Raw genomic sequence first — 24,055 nt, 5'->3', positions numbered from 1 at the left:
AATTAAACTAAAGCTATCAGGCGAAGGACTTCATCCCCAGGAGACGGACCGCATCCCCAGGAGACAAAGGCATTGTTAGTCACATAGCTCCATAGGAACAGAGAGGATGGGCCTTGGGGACAGCTGTGTGGATATGCAGAGGGCCTTAGCAGCTGAGATAAAGGGGCTTCTTAGGAAAAGCAGGAGGGGCTAGACAAATAGGGAGGAAGAGATTGGTCTGGTCCTGAGGTCAAGGGATGAGGAGAGCTTATATTTCATGTCATTCCCATGGGTAGCCCCTCTCAAATAGTGCTTTATTACCTATATGCATACTTGAAGGGAATGCCAAATTTCAGTTAGAGGCTAATGAAAATAAAGCTGCAATGTTTTTCCCACCCAAATGTTCTATCCTCTGAAATCTATCATGGAGCCCTCAAGAATTTCTGGAAAAGCAAAATGAATCTAACTTAGGCTTATCTTTTCCTTCATTGCCAACCCCTCTTTGGTGGCATTGTTGGCAAAAAAAAAAAGGTACTCATGAGTCATCTGGCTTTTATATGAAGAGATTTTCCATTTCAGAAGGAATTTTTTAAGAATTTTAGCCCTTTTTCATGGAAGCCTTTCTGAAAGGTTTAGTACACCTCCCTACCTTCTTTAATAATAATAATAATAATAATAATAATAATAATAATAACAATGACAATAGGATACCTAGGTTGCACAGTGAATAGAGCACTGGCCAGGAGGACTTGAGTTCAAATCCAGCCTTAGACACTTAATAATCACCTAGCAATGTGACCTTAGATAATTCATTTAACCCCATTGCCTTGCAAAAAAATAATGATAATAATGATAACTATGATTTACATAGCACTTGAAGGCTTACAAAACTTGGAAAATAGATGTTGCTGTTGTTATCAGTCTCATTTTATGATTGAGAAAACTGTCTTACAGAGGTTAAGTGACTTACCTAGAAGCTTATAGCTAGTGTCTCAGGTCTTGTTGACTCAGGTCTTGTTCAATTAATCTTTCAACTATCACTAACTGTGTACCGAAACACTGTTCAGCACCAAGAAAGCTGTAAAGATAATGAAAACTGTCTTTGAATTCACATATTTCACAGTATGTGGGTAGAAAAGAGGAGATGTGGCATCTTCTAACGTATATAATCTTATATGGGTAAGATATAATACCATACAAGAACTACTAGCTAACTGTAGGATAGGGTTAGTGCCACTAGATGGCGGCCACAATACACAGAACACTGGCCTAGAGTCAGGATAACTCAAATCTGGCCTCAGACACTTGTGTGACCCTGGGCAATTCATTTTACCCTGTTTGCCTCAGTTTCCTCATCTGTTAAATGATCTGCAGAAGAAAACAGCAAACCACTGTAGTAACTTTCTAGAAAACCTCCTGGATAGTACTGCCTGGTCCACAGGGGCAGGAGACAGGCCCAACAATAAAGAAAAATAAGTGTCTGATATATTAAAATACAACTTTTTGTAACATTCATTTTGGTTTTCCAAAGGCCTTTTTGTTTATTTTCTTATGTCTGACATCTGAATAATTGAGTGTCAGAACTTTAAACTCTGGGGTATTATTGCAGTTAGAAATAATGTTCCAATTCATGAATATATATGTGGGAGCACACATGGACCAATAATAATTGTGGTAGTAGAAATACATTCATTCACCTAACAATATGTTAGTTGGACAAGACTTATAGAAAGTAAGTCAAATGGAGGAGTCATGGGAGGGTGTTTTTAATTTTGATTTTGTTTTTAGAGTGAAGAGATTTATGATAATGGTTCAGCGATTACAGAAGGATATGGAGAGGTGTCTCAGAACTGTTTCTATCTGAACCTCATTAAAAAATGAGAAGAATGAGATAAAAATAACAACAACAATAAGAAGAAGAACAGAAACTATTTCCCCTAATTCTTAGATCTAGTAATAATGCATAAAAAGTAAAGAGCAATATTTTAATAGTCATAATACAAATATTAATAATCGACATACTATGTGGAATTTTAAAAACTTAGAGATATAACAGAATAGATAAAAGTTATGTGGGAACAAGATAAAATATATATGATGCCCATTATCCTATCTGACACTGGGATTGTCCCAAAAATGTTTTTTGTATGCCAAAGCTGAGGTCCTAAGACCTATTTAGATACAGAAAGTACTTACTTTATCTTCCTGTGTAGTATACCACAGGGCACTAAGCATAAAAGAATAGAAGAGAGATGACAGGTGTTGCTGTTGTATCATTTTTAGCTATGTCCAACTCTTCAGGACCCCATTTGAAATTTTCTTGGCAAAGACAATGGAGTCATTGATCATTTTCTTCACCAGTTCATTTTACAGATGAGGAAACTGAGGTAGACAGGTCTTAGTGACTTACCCAGGGTCACACAACTAGTAGGTATTGTCTAAGGCTGGATTTAAACTTAGGTTCTCCTAATTCTGGACCAGTTCTCTACTTCACTGATCCAGGAATAACATCTTTTTAGGCTTTCTTGATTTCCATTGAACCTCTTTGTCTACTTAAATAAAGGATCCTTGAGACAAAGTAAAGAAGGTAGAACCTATTATCATTATCATGAAAGAGGTATTGTGATTCAGAAAAAAAAATACTGAATAAGGAGTCAGAAGATCTGAGTTCAAATCCCAGCTCTGCCACATCCTGAATAAATCATTTTATCTCCCTAAGACTCGAATTTCCTCTATTAAAATAAGGACCTTTAAGGGCCTTTTCAGGACTAAAGCTACAGTTCTATGATTTTTCCCAAACTGTCTGAGAAGCTACCGTGCTTTTCTATGTAGCTGTCTTTTGTGCTCCCCCACCCACCCCTCCCCACAATGATCCGAGTATTCACAGCGGCACCAAGATCGACCACAGCACCCTACACCCAGATGGAAAGTCTGCTAAATTCCCATCATCCAAGTTCATTATTAAGGACTTATTTATGTTTCCAACCAACTGTGGAATTGTTTTTTTCCCAATCTCATCTCACTAACCTATCTCAGGGATTGTTGCTGCTTCCTCCTCTGACTCCTGACCCATAGCAGTCTTGAAATGTAATTAATGAAATGAGTTTAGACAGCATGGGACTAAAGAACCTAAGGGTCTTTTAAAAACCTGCTATGGTGATGGAAATGTGTCATCTTAATGATCAATGATAACTTCCAGGACAAAAAAATCAACAGCCACAACTACAACCATCATTTGATGTTGGAAGCAATGTCATTATAACTTACCTTTTCTATGATTCAAGACACAACCAGGTCTTCCGTTCTTTCTCTCAAACCTTCTTAAGTAATTAAGGAAAGACTAGAAGTAATGTTATAGTCAGGTCAATTGTAATTAAACCAGGGACCAGCATCCATGGAGCAAAGAAGGCCATAGCTATGATGGCTTGGACTTGGAGTGGCCCTGTTTTTTTTTTTTCTCTCATATATTATCTCACTTATCCTCATGAGTACTTTTATTGAACAGATTTCTCTGGGGTGACAAGATAAGAAATGCTCTAGGGACCTTGTAGCCTACAAGATGCTACTGTATGTAACCAAATGTCAAGTAATTTTATAATCAAAACTAATGAGACTGGCATGCCAAGTTTTCATTTCCTTTCCTTTGTACATTGCCACAGTTTTGACTGTTTTCTATCTTAACCAGATTTCATTTTGCTTTATGCTTCACATGATAGAAGCTATTAGATCAAAAGAAGATCTGTGGGACAAAAGATTTTTACTGTTACCTTGGTTTCCAATTTTCCTTCCTATTGCCTTTTAATGAGAATTGTCCTTCCAGATCTATTGCTATTGCTAGATGGGACCTTAAGGGAACACTTGGTCCCAATCCTTAATTTTATATATGAGAAAACCGAGACTCAGAGGAGAATAATTCGGCCAAGTTCAAACAGGCAGCAACAGAATCAAGATTCTCATACAGGCTTACTGACTCCAAATTCATTGTTCTTTCTACTATCCTACATTGTTTTCTGTCAATGACCTCTAATTCATGAGTCTTTTTAAACTTTAAAATAATCTTCACATATATATGTATATATGTACATATATATTATATAAGTTGTAATTATGTATTGTATGGCATATATGATATTATATAAATGCTAATTATAGTGTGTAAATATTTTATATTATATAAATATATAAACATGTAAACATTACACATAATATAAATTATACTTATAGATTATGCAACATATAATCATATTACATAATATATAATATATGTAATATATAATTTATATTATCTGTATATAGATCCATCTTTTATATATATACATACATATATAGAAATACATATATATATATATATATATATATATATATCTTCTTTCTAAAATACTCACTTTGTGACTTTCCCAGAATTCTTATTTAGGCAACTAGATAGTATAGCGGATACAGGGTACTAAAGAAGATCCAAGTTCAAGTTCATCTATATCTGTATGATCCTGAGCAAGTCATCTAACCTCCACCTGCCTTGGTTTCCTCAACTGTAAAATGGAGCTAATGATCGTCCATAATTGTTCTGAAGATCAAAAGAGAAAATGTTTGTAAAACATTCCCATCCCCTCCTCTCTCACTTTCATTGTATCTGTTTGCCTGTGAAATGTACTTCCCCATGCTCTGAAAACTACATTCCATCTTTGCTTATCCTCACCATTTTCAGGTTTGTTCTCCACAAAATGCATCTATCATGTTCATTACATTATCATGTTCTCAATACATGCTAAGGAATTTGGCAAATAACAGATGGAAAATATAAAAACTCAACTGTTTTTTCTAGCTTTTTTCAAGGTAGCATGCAATGACCTTTAAAGTTCCTTTAGTTACATAGCAGATAGAACACTGGCCCTGGAGTCAGGAAGGCTCATCTTTATAAATTCAAATCTGGTCTCAGACTTACTAGGTAAGTCCTTTAATCCTATTTTCCTCAGTTTCCTCATCTGTAAAAGGTCTGGAGATGTAAATGGCAAACCACTCCAGTTTTTTGCTAAGAAAATCCTAAATATGTCATGAACAAAAGTCAAAAAGTTGCAGATTCTGGATTTGAATACAGAACCTCTGACTTCCAGGTTCTTTTCCATTCTACTTTCATTTCATGTTCCCAACTGACTTGTATTCATTAAGTTAATTTTTAAGGCTGGCAGTTTTTCTTTTAGAATGTCTTTTTTGCCATTGCACACATCTAAGAACTTTTTAGACATCCTCATCTCTGGGTCCTTATGAACTTCTCTTTTTTTTCTTTTTTTAGTGTGACCATTCACTCTTGAAATGCTAGTCACATTCACACAGTGTTCTCATAGACTATACCTCCCTAGCTTAGATGGTATCCCACATTTCACAAGGTTTTACACAGAAAATCCTTCCTTGTCCTATCAAATGCTGTCTCTTGATCCAGGCTCACCTCTTAATCCAGTCATTTTCTCCACACCAGCTCTTCTTAGCACATTCTATTATTTCTCTTAAGATGGCTAAAGCAATGCACCATTTCTCTGACTTAGTACATACTTAGGGCCTTTGATACCAGCTACCTCCACAGCTTTACATCACATTTTATTAATTATTTTTTGACATTTTAAGATTATTCTTTGAGTTGACCAGTAAAAGTCACCTCCTTGCACTTCAGTTTTTTTTGTCCTCCATGGAGAACCCTCTAATGCTCAGGAGTCCTTCCTCCTGAACCAGCCCCTAATTTTCCTTTATTTATTGGACTCATTAACAAAACCATCAATCTTCCTTCTTAAGATGACTGGGTAAACCTCCTCCTGTCCCCCAAAGTGAGGAAAGCTAATAAACTTACCCCAAAAGTTAATAAATTAAAAGTTAATACAGGACCTTATAACTCCCATCCTATCTATTAGAATTCTCAAGGACTCCAACATTAATCTCATTCACATACATGCCTTTATAAACCATTGTTTTCCAGCTTGAATAAACCTAGCTCCTACATTGTTTTAAACAGAAAAATCCTTATCCTTGACATTCTCTTGAAACAAGCTGACCATTTAAGTCTTCTCTGTAAGCCCCTCTTAGCCTTCTGTTACTTCTCTTATAATGCTAAAGAAATGTAATTTGATTTAAAAGAACAAATATATAAAATACTTTCTTTTCAAGTAGTTGTTAGACTTCATTGTCACACATAGCCCCTAAACCCTCTTCAGATCAGCATATCCTTTTACGTTTCAGGGGTAGGTAAATGGTGCAGTGGGTAGAAGGGCTTGAAATCAAAAGACACATCTTCCCAAGTTCAAATCTGTCCTCAGAGACTTTCTAGCAGTGTGACCCTGGAAGTCACTTAACTATTTGCTTCACTTTCCTAATATGTAAAATGAGCTGGAGAAGGAAATAGCAAACCATTGCAGTATCTTTAACAAGAAAAACCCAAATAGGGTCATGGAGAGTCAGATAAGACTGGTCAAATTACTTTTCAGGAAATACATGTTCCTCAGGGCTAGGACAAGACATATGGGGACTCTTAGGCAATGTCTTCCTTCATGAGCACTTTTATTTTAAATGTGTGCTCCTTGTTTTTTATTCTACAAGAAAGACTTGGAGCCTGCACTTAATTTGGTAGAGTGCTGGACCTGTGTTCTAATCCTACCTTAGACACTTACTAGTTATGTAATCCTGGGCAAGTCATTTAATCTCTGTTGACCTCAGTTTTCCCATCTATAAAATGGTGATAATAATAGCATCTACTACCAAAGGTGATTGTAAGGATAAAAATGAAATAATGTTTGTAAAGTATTTTGTCAATATCAAAGCTCTATATTAATGCTAGTGACCATCTGTTCAACCCCTTCATTTTATAGGTCAAGTAACTAATGCCAGAAGAGGTCAAGTGACTTGTCCAAAGTCAAATAAATGGCAGATCTGTTTAGATCTCAGGTACTTTAAATGGAAATACAATCTTTCCACTGTATTGTGGAAATTCTGTTCTGGGTCAAGTTTCACTTAGAGTTCTCACTGTTAGAGTAAGGAACTTTCACAAATGCTTAGCACTAACCTGCTGCTATCTGTTCAACTATCCATGGCTCCTTATGACTCTTTTTTGAATTGTAGGTTAAATGAAAGGAGTTGGAGAGAAGAGGGGAGGATGATATAAAGGGAAGGCAAATATAGACACTCCCCAAAGACTTTGAAAGCTGTTTATTCTAAGCTTGGTTAAAGAGAGGCCTTTTTATTTATAATTGCTTAAGCAGGAATGTGAAATGAGATTTTGACTGGAGAAATTCCTAATAGATTTTGGGGATTCAGTTGAACTTAATTTTGTATAGTCAGCCCAACTCCTTTCATGTTGGGGCAGGGAATACCAAAGTGACCAACTTCAATAGAGAGGTAATTGTTAAATTTCCAATTGACCATTTATACCCCAGAAATCAGCAAGCACCTCAAATCAAGGTTTGTTCTGTTGTTCTGTTGATTGTTTAGACATGCGATGGAGAAAATATTAATAATACAGATTAAATTTAAAAGTGTGTATCCTGCCCAAGTCTATCATATATAAGCAATTTTAGTGATCATATGAGTATGACATTGCTGGCACATTGAAATGGGTCAATCAAATAGTTCCATCAAGACCCATTATACTTTATTTTAAAAGTCTCTATTGTCCTCTATTCCTAGTAGATATATATGTCTTAAAGACAATGACTTCTCTGATACTGGAGATTATACTGTATATCCTATGCTAGAATCCCTCTAGTTCTTCTAACTATGGAGAAGTGAAGTGATAATGGGTCAATTATCTTTTAAAACCTCAACTTGATCTCAGATTCCTTAAAGGAATGAACATGAACCCAGTTGGAGATAGAAAGAAATAAACCTTGAGCTATTTGCTCCCTTTTCTATGCAATGACCCCTTCACTGCTTGGGGAATGAGATGGAGACTCCTGCTAATTGCTTCTCATTCCCAGCATCTAGCTGAGGTAAGTGCAGTGACCATTTGAAGTGCAAGACTGTGACCCTGACATCACATTGCTATGGTGATTGGTGACTTTGTCTCCTCTGTCTCTCCTTTCCCTCCCTGCTGCAGCTTAATTGCTTACACAGAACAGTACGTGGAATACGATCCTTTGATAACTCCAGCTGAACCTTCTAATCCGTGGATCAGTGATGACATCACTTTATGGGACATAGAGATGAGGTAAAGTAATAATAATCATAATAACAATAATAAATAATGGTAACAATATTAACTTGAGAGAACAGCAAATTAATCTTTTTAAAAGGGAGGGGGAGTGGAAATTCCAGGAGATCAAATAATGCTCTTCAAGGAAGCTTTCCATTGTCTCTGGGCTAATGAGGATTATTGAAGAATTGATTAAGAACAAAACATGTCAGAATACATTAATTTCCTTTTTGACAATGTTGCTAGACTGGTAGATCTGAATTTTAGCATGATTTCCATTATTTCTTACAATATACTTTGTATGCCATACACCTATCTTATACTTGATGAGTGTCAACATGCCTAGTAGGCATATACTAAATATTTATTTAATTGAATGAATAACCTTAGAGACATGATAGAGTCTTACACAGATGACTTATATGGGATTCCTGGTTCAAAAAGGGTTTGAACTATACTTCTGAATGTCAGAAGTATTTATTAAGAATCTGCTATTCACCAGGCAGCTAGGTGGTGAGGTGGATAGAGGACTGGACTTGAAATCAAAAAGACCAGTTTAAATCTGACCTCAGACACTTAGTAGCTGTGTGATCCTAGGCAAGTCCTGTAATCTTGTATCTGTATAAAACTAAGTAAGGAAACAGTCAACCACTCCATTATTCTGCCAAGAAAACTCCATTGTCAGTTGGTACACAGAATCACAGAAAGTTGAACACAATTGAACAATATACATCAGGAAATAGAAAGGCAAAAGTCAGCCCTGCCTTCAAGGACTTAACAATCTAATGGGAATGATAGTTCTTAGGGTTCATTTACCATACCAATAGATTATATCAGGCTTTAAAAGGTATATGGAAACATGAGAGCTGACAATACATTAAATAATACCTGTTCCTGATTCTTCTTTGTTTTTTTAAAAGTCAGAGAAGAGGCAAGCCTCAATTTAGCAGAACTCAAATAACTGTCTTATTTCTTCCCAACTATCCAGATCACTTATCACTCTAAATTAACTTAATTTTTGGTCCCTGAGCCCAAAAGACCTTAATATTAGACCTCATCCATGAACCTAGTAGCATCTCATAAGAGAGGTTAATAAGGTTATTGCTCTCTTCATAGGACTATTCATTTAGCACACTCCCTCTCTTTCTTCTTCCTCCTCCTCCTCCTCCTCCTTCTTCTTCTTCTGCTTCTTTTCTTCTTCTTCTTCTTCTTCTTCTTCTTCTTCTTTTCCTTCTTCTTCTTCTGCTCCTTCTTCTTCTCCTTTTTCTTCTTCTTTTCCTTCTTCTTCTTCTTCTTCTTCTTCTTCTTCTTCTTCTTCTTCTTCTCCTCCTTCTCCTTCTGCTTCTTTTTCTTTTTCATCTTCTCCTCCTCCTCCTCCTCCTTCTCCTCCTCCTCCTCCTCCTTCTTCTTCTTCTTCTTCTCCTGCTTCTTCTTCTTCTTCTTCTTCTTCTTCTTCTTATCCTGCTTCTGCTTCTTCTTCTTCTTCTACTTCTTCTTCTTCTACTCCTTCTTCTCCTTCTTCTTCTTCTTCCTCTTCTTCTTCTTCTTCTTTTTCTTCCTCTTATTTTTTCCTCTTCTTTCTTCTTCCTCTGTATAATTAAAATAGATAACTCTCTCCATCCTGCATAGAAACAGGAGCCCATCTTCAGTCAATGCCACCCCAAATCTGACCTGAACCACTATGACAAAGACAGTAGTAGGCCATAGTTCATGAACCATAAAAATAACAGGTACAACAGAGGGGTCAAAGTCTTTTTCCCTGAACTATTATGTCATCTCTGAAGGTCTAGAGACACTTGTATTAAATTGAAGAATATTATAAAGAATCAAGGGCATTTTTATATCAGGAGACATCCCTCAACCTTCTAGTGTTTGGGATCCTTCAATAACACCAAAATGGAGGCAAACAGTGACTTCCTTAAGATCAATAAATATCTGAGGTCAGATTTGAACTCAGGGAGATGAGTTTTCCTGACTCCAGGTTCAATTTTCTATCCACTGTAGCTCCACTTTAGTTGCATAGGTTTAGCCTTTTTTGGTTGCCATTTCATACTGTTGACTCAAGACACTTAGAATCACCAATCTTTCCCTCTCCAAGGGCATTCATTTAACATCTCACTAATGTTTTTCTGACTGATGTTTTTAATTTAGCTGTAGATTTGCTGGTGTTCCAATTAAATATAATCTTGTGAGGTATAAAAAATCTTTTTGAATCTTATTTCTGTGTAGGATCTATTATATTAACTGCCACTTTCAACTTTGGGTCATTTGCATATTTGATAAGCATGCCTTGTATGATTCCATTGAAATAATTCATAAAAATATTGAGCAACACAGGGTCAAGGCTAGATCCCTGGGGCACTCCTCTAAAAACGTCCTTCCTAGTTACCATCAACCAATCAATGGCTACTCTTTGGACCTGGTTAATTAACAAGTTCTGAATCTAACTGTGCTGTCATCTAGACTCTCTCTCTCTTTCCCATCTTATTTATAATGTTGGCATGAGAGATTGTTTCAATGCTTCCCTTGATCTACCAGTCTAGTAGTCTAACCTCAAAGAAAAAAGGAAATAAGGTTAATCTGACATGATCTTTTTTCAAGAATGCCATATTGATTATTAATGAGGGGGGTGGGAGGAGGGAATGACTCAAAAGATGCTACATAGATTGATTCAATAAGAATTGATTGCTGAATAGGTATGAGAGGAAAAATTGAAGATAATCACCAAAAAGAATGGTATGGTACCCCAACAAACAGTGAAATAGATGGAGGATAAGAAATATGGGGAAAGATAAATGTGGTTTTTCCATAGCTTAAGTTTGAGGTGGGGCTGGAAATTCAGGTAGTGATAGCTTATAAGCAGTGGACAAAGAAGTCTGAAACTCAAAAGGAAGGGCAGGACTAAAAATGAAGTTTTTAAAAAAATTATTTAGTATTTCATTTTCACCTAATTACATGTAAAAGCAGGTTTTACGATTCAGTTTTAAATTTTTTTTAATTTTAAACATATTAATTTTAATTTAATATTAATTTTTTTAAAAATTTAAGTTCCAAATTCTCTCACCCCCCCAAATTCCCCTTGTTGAGAAGGCAAACAGTTTGATGTAGGTTTTACATATGTAGTCAGGCAAAGCATATTTCTATATTAGTCATGCTGTAAAAGAAAACAGACCGAAAATAACAAAAACAAGAAAAATAAAGTTTAAAATTATGCTTTACTATGTTCACTTTTAAAAACTTCTTTTATGTTTTTCTTTTTTTCTCATGGATTTTTTTTCTCTCTTTAGTTCTAATTCTTCTTTCACAATATGACTAATATGGAAATATATTAAACATAATTGTACACATAGAACCTATATCAAAGTGTTTGCTGCCTTGAAAAGGAGGGAGGGGAGGAAGAGTGGGGGAAATGTAGAAGTCAAAAGCTTGCAAAAGGATGAATGTTGAAAACTATCTTTGCATGTAATTGGAAAAAATAAACTAATAAAAGAAAAAATATGCTTTGATCTATATTCAGACTTGATCAATTCTTTTACTAGGAATGGATAGCATTTTTCATCACAGATTTCTTGGATCACTGTATTGCAGAGAATAGCCAAGTCTTCACAGTTGATCATGTTAGAACATTGCTGTTACCATTTATAATTTATCCTGGTTCTCCTCATTTCACTTTCAGTCAGTTCATGTGCAAAATTTTACAAGTCACCTAAAGGGAAAATAGGTGAAATGGCAGAAATGAATAAGATTGTGTAGAAAAATGCCAGAAGGAGGCCTAGGACAAAACTGTGTGGAACGTGTACCTTCAAGCATTAAGAAAGAGAACATTATACTAATGAATCAGATAGAGAAAGAGGTTAGCTAAATGGGAGGAAAAACCAGGAGAGAATGATGTCTATGGAGTCAAGGAAGGGGAGAATATCCAAAAAGAAAGGTTGATAAACAATGTGAAATTCTGCAAAGGTCAGGTAAGATTAATATTCAAAAAAGATATTGTATTAAATGATTAGGAACATGATCATTGGTGAGGTTTGAAAGGGGTTTAAATTGACTAGTTGGGATAAAAATTTTTAAGAAATTGAGAAGTGGGTAATAAAGAAGTAGAAATAACAAATATAGAAAAATTTTTAAAGTGGTTTAACAGTGAAAGGGAGGAAAGACATGGAAACAAAAATTAATGGAGTATGAAAAATCAAAACAAAGCATTTTTTTAGAATTGGAAATCTATGCATTTTCTTGACAGATGAGGAGTTTGAAAATGTTATGAGAAAGAAAGGATATCCACTGGAGGTATGATTAGGGTAAAGGGTCAAAGTTTGAAATTAGGCAAGTCTTTTCTTTCTTCTGGATCTCGCTTTCTTTATCTCTAAAATGAGAGGTTTGATTAAATAGCCTCTGAGATGCTTTCAAGTTCTAAATCTGTGAGCTTAGTCAGAGTATAGATCAAGGTACTTAGATGACTTCCATAAGAAGAAGGAAGGGAGAATGAATAAAGCTGAGAAGTTTGAGGGGAGGGGAATCTAAGAGAACTCTATGGCATGTGGTTTCAGTGGAATAGTAATCTAGGTTACCTTCTAAGTGTGTGAGGAATATGGTTAGTCTGTTGAAGAGAATGGAATTGGTTTGCAATGGTCATTATGATGTGCTAGAAAAGAAAGAGCAAGTATGATACCACAGGCAAAGTCAAGCTAAAATTGTACACCAGAAATTTGTTTTGGGTGAAACCTGCTACACTATTCAGTTATCTTTAATAATATTCAGCAGACTGTGTACAAGGATGAGAAAGCAGAGACAAAATAAGTACATGAAAAGTTGTTCAAGAGCATTACAGGAGTGGTCATAAAGCAAGATATGATTGATCACCAATGGACAATAAATGCTACAAGCTCATGTGGATGATCAAATACCTGTAGTTTGAGTTTGGGAGAGAAAATTTTATTGTTTAGGGAATCCAATGACTACTGTAATTAATCAGGATTTATAGGATTACACACACACACACACACACACACACACACACACACACACAGCAGCTAGATGCAGTGGATTGAGCACTGGGCTTGGAATCAGAAAGACCTAAACTCATGAATTCAAATATGACTTCAGATTCTTATTAGCTGTGTGACCCTGGGCAAGCCACTTAACCGTATTTCCTTCAGTTTCCTCATATGTAAAATGAACTGAAGAAAGAAATCACAAACAATTCTAGTATGTTTGCCAAGAAAACTCCAAGTGGGGTCATGAAGGATCAGACTTAACTGAAAATAACTCTACAACAAAGGCATCATAAAAATTGTAGTTTTGTGTGTGTGTGTGTGTGTGTGTGTGTGTGTGTGTAGTGTATGTTTTAGAACTAGACTAAGACAAATTTCTTTTTCAGGGTCATTGGGGTTAAGTGAATTGCCTGAGATCACATAATTAGTAAGTATCAAGTATCTGAGGATGGATTTGAACTTGGGTCCTCGACACTCCAGGACTGGTGCTAGCTAGCTAGGTGGCACAATGGATAGAACTCTAACCTTGGAGTAAGGAGCATGAGAGTTCAAATCTGGTCTCAGACACTTTCCACTTATTAGCTTATGTGATCTTGGGCAAATCATTTTACCCCAATTGTCTCACATTCAGGGCTGCCTCCAGTCATCCTAATTTCATATCTGACCACTGGACTCAGATGACTTTGGAGGAGAAAGTGAGGCTAGTGACTTGGCACAGCACCCCCTCCCTCAAATCCAGTTCATGTGCTTGTCCTCACTGCTGTCTTGGTCTTCTTCAAAAACAAAGAACAAACATCATTGGGGTGGTGGGGGCGGGGGAGGATTGTGTATATCCTTCAGTACCGATCATCTATTCTCTTTTCTAAGCTTACAAAGCTTGCCCCTTGAAAACCATGCAGCTGAGGTGGTAATTACTTTTTGAATGCATTTGGGGAAACTAGGGCCAGGTATTCTTACTTGTATCTAGGGAACTCAGACTTAAAAACTCCTTGGTGACTGACTATTCTCAGAACATACACTGAATTTCCTGGTCTAATACCATAAGCACCAGTTGATGAACATAGAGAGGCACATTCCCATAGAAGTTCAAGGTTTCCATTATGACTTCTTGAGCCTGAGTTCTTGTTCTCACTGAAGTACCTCATTGCTTCTTCTCCAATGACTCTTAGTTTCACCTCTCTCATTGTTTCCCAAATTTTCTGGATCACTATAACTACCATTCCCTCTACAAAATCAAATAAACAGGAGAAACAGAAAATATGGTGTTGTTCTTAATACAAGGGACTATCTTAGTTGGACAAAGCACCTACTTTGTCTAAGTCGGGCACTGGGCTAAGAGCTGGGAATATAAAGAATGACAAAAGAAGGCATTGATGGAAGTCTATGTACCAAAGAGCAACCCCAAGGATTGGCGGTCCTCTCCCCCTGCCTGCTGACTTCAATTTGCTGCTGCAGCTGTTACCAGATGTAACTGTCACTGTTGTCATTCAATCTTTAAGACTTATCAGTGTATGCCTTAAACCTCCAAAATACAAGCTCCCAATGACATCCACACCAGAGCTTATGTTCTCAACTCAAATGGTTTAATGGCTTTTAGAAACCCAGGTTTCTAAAGTTATTGGCAGCTTCAAACCCAAAGGCATTTCTTCAGAAACAGTCCTTATCACCATGGAAACCATTTAATGGGAATGATGCTTTGGAATAAATTTAGAAAAAGTTCTAGATACAAATTTCCTTCTTTCTGGCATTGCTCCACCTGGGTTGTTCATCCAGGTTTTGGTTCATTTGTTTGTTTCTTTGTGCTCCAAACCTGTGTTTTTCATTGGTGTAGATAACCACTGGTGGTAAGCAAACTCTCTCTACCCATTGAGGTCAGCAACTGCTTAGCAATATATGATCCCAGAGAATTGCTTGGGGGTGAAGGGAGGTTAAGCTGTGCCCAGAGTCACAGAACTAATGGTGTTAGAAGTGGGACTCAAACCCCTTTCTTCCAGACTTCAAGGCCATCTCTCTACATTTCTACACTCTATTTCTCAGCTTGGTATTTTGGAGGTAAATGGTATAAGCACAGGTTATCTGTGATTTGATGGGGTTTCTTTTTCTATTGTAATGAGCTCCATGCTCAGATGATTGCTCTGGGTTTCAGTTTCCACCTCAACTTCCCCCCTTTTAGAAACGCTTCTTTGATGTTCTTTGTGGTTTCAAATACTTATACTTCACAGCAGAGCTGTCATAGGCGATTTTTGCACCTGAGGCAAGTAGCACAAACTGAGGCCATGACAAGCAGCATGAAGTGGGATGGAGCAGGTGTGGGGGCAGGGAGGATTGGGCTAAGGAGAACTTTACCAAGGGTGTGCCCACAGAGGAGGAAGCAAACTCTAAGAGTTGTCTATTTTAACTATTCATGCTAACTAGATACTGAGTTCTATTGTTTCTGTGCTGCTAAAGAAGAGCAATCAGTTTATAGCCACTAAATTCAGTGTCATGGGAAAAAGGCAGCAGTTTTCTTGCCACAATTATGATCCTCCCTCATCATCTATGTTCTAGGTCAGTCAGCCAACCAATGGTTGGTGGTGAGCTAGATGATGCAGATCAACTGTCCTAGAGTCAGGAAGATCTGAATTGAAATCTTGGTTTATGATTCTGACCAAGTCATTTAACTCCTATTTGCCTCAGTTTCCCCTTCTGTAAAATGGGGACACATTGGAAAAGGAAATGGTAAACCAAGAAAGCCCCATGGACAAAATCCATGGTATCATGAAGAGTCAGACACAACTAACCAAGTTAATATGTCCCAGGTACTTGTGCTGATTATTGGGGATACAAAGAATGGCAAAAGAAGGTCTCTGCCATCAGTGACCTGGGGGACATAGCATGCAAACAACTGTGTGCAAACAAGATATAGACAGGATAAGTTGGGAATAATCAAGAGAGATGGTACTAGAAGTAAAAGGGATTGGGGCAGTAGATGGTTCAGTGGGTAGATCGATTGATCTGGAGTCAGAAAGACCTGAGTTCAAATGTGCCCTCAGACACTAGCTAAGTGACCATGGGGCAAGTCATTTAACCCTATTTGCCTTACTTGTCTCATCTGTAAAATGAACTGGAGAAGGAAATAGCTAACCAATCCTGTATCTTTTCTAAGAAAATCCCAGTTGGGGTTTGAAGAGTCAGACATGACTAAACAACAAAAACAACAAACAAGAAAAGTCCTCCTATAGAAGGTGAGGTTTTAGCTGGGACCTGAAGAAAGTCTGGGATGTTAGAAGGTGGAGATGAGGAGGGAGGACAGTCATGGGAGACAGCTAATGAAAATATCCAGTGAGAGGGGCAGCTAGATGCCATAGTGGATAGAGTACCAGACCTGGAGTCAGAAGGACCTGAGTTAAAATCTGGCCTCAGGCACTTAATACCTACTTAGGTGTGTGACCTTGGACAAGTCATTTAACCCCACTGCCCTGCAAAAACCAAAGAAGAAAAAAATACTCAGTCAAGAATGGAGTATCTTGTTCAAAGAACAGCAAGAAAGCCAATGTCACTGAATTAAGAATACTTGAAGGGGTGGCTAGATGGTGCAGTGGATAGAGCACCAGCCCCGGAGTCAGGAGTACCTGAGTTCAAATCCATCCTCAGACACTTAATAATTGCCTAGCTATGTGGCTTTGGGCAAGCCACTTAACCCCATTTGCCTTGCAAAAACCTAAAAAAAAAGAATACTTGAAGAGCCTGGTGGTATAAAACTAGAAGGGTTTGGAAGAACTTTGAATGCCAGCGGATTTTTGCATTTGATCCTAGAGTTGCTAGAGAGCCAGAGCAGTTTATTGAGAAAGGGTGGGAGTGACATGGTCAGACCTGTACTTTAGGAAGACCAATATGACAGATGAGAAGAGGATGGTACTGGAGTGGGGAAAGATTTGTGCCAAGCAAATCAACCAGACTTACAGTGTGAAATAATGTGTACCTATATCAAAATGGTGTGGCTATCAGAGGAGAGAAGAGGGATGTGACAGATATATTAAACTGAAAACAACTGTATATGGGGGTCCTGGCAGAGATATTCAGGAATCAAGAATGATACATAGGCTGTAAATCTAGGAGATCAGGAAGACATTAACACTAAGGGGGAAGTTTGGAAGTGGGAGACAGTTTTGGGGAATGATATGTTCAGTTTCGGACATTTCAAGTTTAAGATGTCTGTCTAGTTCGAGATGCCTAAACTCATTTGGAAATATAATACTGGAGACCCCCAGAAAGGTTAAGTTTGGTTAAAGTAGATCTGAGAATCATCAACCCATAAATGGTAATTAAATCTTTGAGGACTGCTGAGGTCACCTAGCAAAATAGAATAGAAGGAAAAGAAAAGAGACCCAGGACAGAGGAACTTGATTTCTAAATAGATAAGAGTGTACAATTGCATTGGATGGCTAGCCCATTTGGAATGTTAACCCAGATATCTATGACATGTGCTTTTTCCTCCCATTATCTTTCTTCTAAAAAGATGAATAAATCTTTTATTCTTAAAGCAAAGAGCCCAGCCAACAACGTGTAAAGAGATGGGGATTCTCCATTGATGAGGTACTAAAGGACCAAGTGGGGAGAGACCAATTCCTTCGTTTTCTGGAGTCGGAATTCAGTTCAGAAAACCTCAGGCAAGTCTCTGACAAGTTTTGAATTGTGTGCATAGTATATGTAAATGAATACATTTGCAGGATCTCTCTCTCTCTCTCTTTCCTCCCTTTTGCTTTTGCATTTTTCTCTGCCTTCTTTTAATTCCCAAAATATATTAAAACTAATTATATTATGGTTTTAATAAGCAGTTGATTATTACAATTGTTTAAGCTAACTTTAAATACTTCCTCTTCATACACATGCACATACATGTACACATATGCACACATATACATACTATATTTTACTAACTTTATAAATGTCTAGAGGTCAGGGACTATATTTGTATCTCACATCATATTACACCCAGTGTATGTTCAACAAATATGGAAAGGGAGAAGAGGCATGACCTTTATTAGACACCTACTATAGGCCCAGTTACTGTGATAAGCACTTTACAAGTATAATCTCATTTGATTATTTATTGATTCTAAATGATAATTGCCACATAAAATGATTCTTCTTAAAATGCAGCAATACCTTGAAACTTTAAAGAGTAGAACTCATTTTCCATCAATTAAGGAATGGCTAAACAAGTTGTACTATATAATGAAAAGGATGGTTTCAGAAAAACCTAGAAAGACTTTAATGAGCTGATGCAAAGGGAAGTGAGCAGAACTAGGAGAACATTGATTACAGTAACTGTGGTATTTTAACAATAAATAACTGTGGAAGTCTTACAACAACAATTCCGAAAGACTTGGAATGAAGGGACTGATGCACTCTAAGTGCAGATTGAAGCATTTTTTTTGCATTCTTTATTTTTATTGTTTTTTTTCACAACATGACTGTGGAAATACATTTTGCATAACTTCATATGTATAATGGGAATCATTTCTTGACTTCTCAATGGGTGGAAGAGGGTGTACAAGACAGAATTTGAAAATTTAAAAAACAAATAATAGTATTCACATCTCAGCATGCCTAATTTTTAACTGTAAAATTTAATTTATTGCTTCAGAATTAAGATCATCTGAAATCATCAACAATTTGACAAGTAACATCTTGATCACTTAGTGGATAGTAAGAACTCTATGAGCTGGTGAGAAGACCAAAATTAGACTTGGTCTTTGCCTTCAAGGAGTTTATCTTGTTGGAGGGATGGTAAATCAAAGTAACATGTAATTAAAGTGCTAAATTGTTTGACATAGATTGCAAGTATTACACCATAAAGATCTGAAGTTACATAAAGGTAAAGTTCTTTGAAAACTTGCTTGAGGCACAAGGAGGTTAAAGGACTTTCTCAAATAGGCAGGCAATTTGAACTCAGGGATTTCCTCACTCTGAATCCAGCATTCTATTTTGTAAGTTCCTGTCTCATCTATTGCAAGAGTTAGAGGAATTTATGAAAGAGAAAAAGCACCATGGAACAGAGTGGTAGGGGGACACTTTATGGTAAGAGAGTTGTTATTGGATCTAGGAGTTGTAAGCATAGAATTAGAGAGATTCATAGACAGATGATACATGGAGCATTTATTGAATTTAAAAGTTCTTCAAAGGACCAAGTTGCAACAACAAGCATTATCTTTGCACAGAGGGATAGTAGGATGAAAATGTTTATTTCAATGTAAAATTGTAATTAATTTTATATGAAGTATATATATAAAGTTAGGAGGAATTGTAGTAAATTATATAGCAAAATTATTTTAATAATCATTTAAAAATTCTTGCATAAATTGACACATTTGAATCTTTCTAGGACTAAATACTTACATTGTGCTTAACATTCTGCTAAGCACAATGAATAGAAAAATATAAGTAAAGAAGACAGTCCCTACCCTCAAGGAGCTTACATTCTAATAGGGAAAGACAACACATAGAAGGATATCTGAAAGTGAGTTGTGGAAGAATGCTACTTTTATTTCAGTGTTTTCATGGCAAAAAGCTTAAAACACCTTATAACTTTCCCTCTGTTCAACTGAATTCAATTTAAACTAGCAAACATTTTTTAAGAGGAGATGGTTGGAGGGGTGGGTAGGAAAATCAGAGATTTCTGAGAGTGATAATGTAGCAGACCAGGGAAAAAAGAGGGGAAAATCGTGTGTGAGTCAAAACAAGAATAAGGGGGAAACATGACTGGATAAAATGATGGTTCTTTAGGAAAAAGAGAGAGAGAGAGAGTCACTAGTGTGAAGAGGGGGACTCAGGGTAGAAATCTGACAAGGAAAGGAGGAGGATGGGTATTCTATATGGGAAATGAGATAAGAACAAAAAAGAGAAATGGGACTCCCCTGTGCCATTGTGTCTCAAAAGAAAGTGTTTATTGTGCCTAATATGAATAAGCATAAATCAATGTTATATCTGTATACACAGACATGTATATATTATAAACTAGGTTGCATTGACTATTTGAATTCTGAGTATATTGAAACGCTATGCTGAATAAATTTTGATGGTTGTCTAAAATCCCAATTAAGTACCTCGATCTGAAAGTTGCAGCAGAGGTGCCTAGCAGGCAGTCATCAGAGGCTGGGTGATGCTTTGGAAGTAAAAACATCTTGGGACCTGAGAGGCAGAGCTACAGCATTACAATCAGCCACAGCAGGGTCTGCATGAGTGCTGAAGGGGTTGGAGGGAGGAGTGGCAATGCTACTCTAGGGTCATTTCAGCTCCAGGCCCTATCCAGCTGCTGTCCATTTAATCAGTCCCTTGAGTCCCTTCCAGATTCTCATGATAACTTGCTGAAGGGTTTTCACTGACCTACCACTTCTCACCCTTACTGGGTAGTACCACAGTAAACAGCCTACATCCTATACTGTATATCCCTCTGTACACTATTAGGGGTGGTGGAAGTATTATGTTATTGTGAAGAACACAGAAATGGAAGCATCTACTGGCCCAGCTGCTTCAGGGTCCAGTTGGGGGCCTTGCACTCTAAATAAGAAACATAATTTTATTCTTTACCCAGGAAAGCTCTGGGTGTAACTGAAACCATATATTAGCCCAGATTAGTTTCATGAAATATGCGGTATGCTTAAACCCCAGCATGGGGCAGGAGAGTCTGTCTCTGCCAGGTGTTCAGACACTCATCCTTCTCAAATGAATCCAAAGGGGACCATAACTGGAAATCAAGCCACTGCCTCTGTGTGTCACTGCCAACCCCTTTCTCCCATGCTAAGAAGGACTCCATTTAACCTTGAGCCAAATTGTGTGTGTGTGTGTGTGTGTGTGTGTGTGTGTGTGTGTGTGTGTGTGAGAGAGAGAAAGAGAGAGAGAGAGAGAGAGAGAGAGAGAGAGAGAGAGAGAGAGAGAGAGAGAGTTCCACAGGGCTTGTGAATGAGCCTGGACTTTCTTGTGCTCTGCATGCGTATGTGTGTGTGTGGAGAGAAAATGATAATCATGAGTTAGAGAGGTTAGAGAAAATGGAACAGCTGGAGTTGAGAAATTCCCCTATGAGTTGTTAAATTCTCTCAGGGGTCCCAAATTCCATCGCTATTCCCATACTTTCAAGAGAATTGGTTAGCTGGGGAAAAGCTCAATATACAGTCGCTCATCATTGAGACTCTTGGTTGCCAGGAACAATGCAGATTTTTTTCCTCTTCCTGTTTTCATGTTCTCTGTTTCCCAGTTCACCGTCTTTTCCTTTGTTCTTGATAATACAAGACTACATATCAGACCCCTATTAAGAGCCTTATTCATAAATGAGCACAATCTTTTTTTGAAAATGTGGACATGTTTTTCTTTTTCATTAAAAAATGTTTTGATTTTTAAAAATATATTGACATTTTTAATGTTGTCTCCCCCTGAATAGTCCCTCCCTTGTAAACAATAAGGATATCCATCAACTGGTATATTGGTTATGTCTAAAAGCATATACTTCATTCCACAACTGAAATTTTCCACCTCATTGTTGGGAGAAGGGAGATACTTTGCATCCTCAGTTCTCTGAAATCAAGATGGCTCATTGTATTCATCTGAGTTCTGATGTCTTTTAATGTTATTTCCTTTGTATTATGGTGTGTTGTGTCCCTGTATATATTATTCTCTTGATTTTCCTTACTAACTCTTTATCAGTTCGTATAATTCTTATTAAGTTTCTTTGGAATCTTCAATCATTTCATATGGAAATAAGAGAATATAGAATTTATATATATTTACCACAATATACTTGGGCACTCTCCAGTCACTGGATACCAGGTTTTGTGCTAACACACACACACACACACACACACACACACACACACACACACACACACACACACGTTGTTTACAAATATTTTGGCATACAGGAACTGTTCCCTCTTGTTTCATTGGCTTGATAAATGCCCAGCTGTGATTTAACTGGATCGAAGATGTTTGTGTGTATATGTGTATGGGTGAGTGTAAGTGTGTGTGTGTTTAACTACTCTTCTAATTCACAGCTATGACAACAGTGCATTATTTTGTCTCTCTCCTTGCTGGTCCTCCAATAATAACTAATTCTATTTTTCCTTTTGTCATCTTTGTCAATTTGTTGTAAGATGAAGCCTCGATTCATCTGTTTTTCATCCAAATACAGGATATCCTAATAACTTTCAAAGGTCTGGATGATACAATGGAAATTTATACTATTTAATTATTTAAATTAGTTAAAAAATTTATATTTTATAGATCTAGAAATGGAAGTCCTTGCTATGGTCTGTTTCTTTTTTTTATGTTTTTGCAAAGCAAATGGGGTTAAGTGGCTTGCCCAAGGCCACACAGCTAGGTAATTATTAAGTGTCTGAGGCCATATTTGAACTCAGGATCTCCTGACTCCAGGGCTGGTGCTCTATCCACTGCGCCACCTAGCGGTCCCTCTATGGCCTGTTTCTAAGAGTGCCTCCAAAATGAGCATTGACTTGCAAGTATTCACTGGAAAAATAGGGAGATCTGCTTTATGCATTAATGATTTCCTCAGTTCAGTGTATATACATCACATTATTATTTCTGGTGGCATGTCAGAAATAAAACAAAGCCACTACATGCAACTCAACTAACACTGACTATATATCTCTCCCTAGAAAAGCCACAAGGCCTTTGAATTACCAGTTAGTTGAATTTCCAGTCATATTTGGGAGCACAGAATGGAAGTTGATAATGCTTTCACCATAATGAATCAAACATGCTTTTACTTGATTTTGATTTGATATAAAATCTTAGAATAATAAATCTTGATTTATTGAATGTTTTGAAGTCATAGCTAGAGTAAAAAGCAATATGACATGTCATATGGTGGGGGGTGGGGTGGTATATGGAGAAATGTGGTGAGGTGGGACAAGGAAGCACTGGACTCTAGGCCTGGGTTCAAGTTCTCACTCTGAGCTATTCATTATAGGTAAGTCTCTGAGTCAGTTTCCTCATCTTTAAAAATGGCACAGAGCTTATACGATGTTATCCATCTCTCAGAGCTGCCCTGAGCAGCTTGTATGTAATGTACATGTATCAATTAATGAACAAACATTTATGAATTAATTTTTTATGTGCTGAGTATTCTAAATAGTGCATACCAATGATACAAAGATAATGAAACTTAAAAACAAAAATAAACTCTCAAATAACTTGAATTCCATAACAACTTTCATATGTGAATTGTTTTTATTACCTTATAACTTTTCTTCTCAGTAACTCTGTGAGATAAGAAAGCATTGGGGCAGCTAGGAAACTCCATAATACCTAGAGTACTGAACCTAGAGTAAGAAAAGACTCCTCTTCCTGAATGCAAATTTAACCTCAGACACTTACTAGCTGTCAGACCCTAGATAAGTCACCTAACCCTGTTTGCCTCAATTTTCTCATCTATAAAATGAGTTGGAGAAGAAAGTAAAAATCCATCCCAATATCTTTGTGGAGAAAAACCCTAATGGGGTCACAAAGAGTCATACAAGAAAAGAAAAACTACCAACAATAGCATTGTCCCCAGAGAGTACAGGAAAGAAAATAATATATTTTCTTTGAAGATTAAGCAGTTAGGTTTTTTTCAGGACAGGACACACAATTTTTACTATTGACTGTGACCATATAGGAGTTTCCTTTCAGAATTCAGACATAATTTTCTGCTTAGTTCCCTGAGACATACCACCACCTCCAAAATTAATGGGATAGCAACCTCTCACAATCTAAAACATAAAGAGAAATTAGGTCTTTCTTCCTCTTACAATGGAAAAGATGAGTTAGATTTGGAGCCCAGAGAATATAGGTTCAAATACATACTAGCTGTGTGTTCTTGGGAAAATCATTGAACTTCCTTGGATCTCAGTGTTCTCCTCTGAGAAAAATGAGAGGGTTG

General features: G+C 37.0%; 1 protein-coding gene across 9 annotated transcripts in view; it reads left to right on the top strand.

Moving 5' to 3' along the window:
* Positions 1-24,055, top strand: part of RGS6 (regulator of G protein signaling 6) — a 684,015-nt gene that overhangs the window by 580,397 nt on the left and 79,563 nt on the right. For all 9 annotated transcript variants that reach the window (XM_074235808.1, XM_074235802.1, XM_074235801.1 and 6 more), the window contains 2 exons: positions 8,054-8,164; positions 17,664-17,789. In XM_074235808.1, coding sequence (XP_074091909.1) covers positions 8,054-8,164; positions 17,664-17,789 — 237 coding nt within the window. The remainder of the gene's footprint in view (positions 1-8,053; positions 8,165-17,663; positions 17,790-24,055) is intronic.

The sequence above is a fragment of the Macrotis lagotis genome, chromosome 4, assembly GCF_037893015.1.
Source record: "Macrotis lagotis isolate mMagLag1 chromosome 4, bilby.v1.9.chrom.fasta, whole genome shotgun sequence".
NCBI lineage: Eukaryota > Metazoa > Chordata > Mammalia > Peramelemorphia > Peramelidae > Macrotis > Macrotis lagotis.
This window is presented reverse-complemented; position numbering and strand designations above follow the sequence as displayed.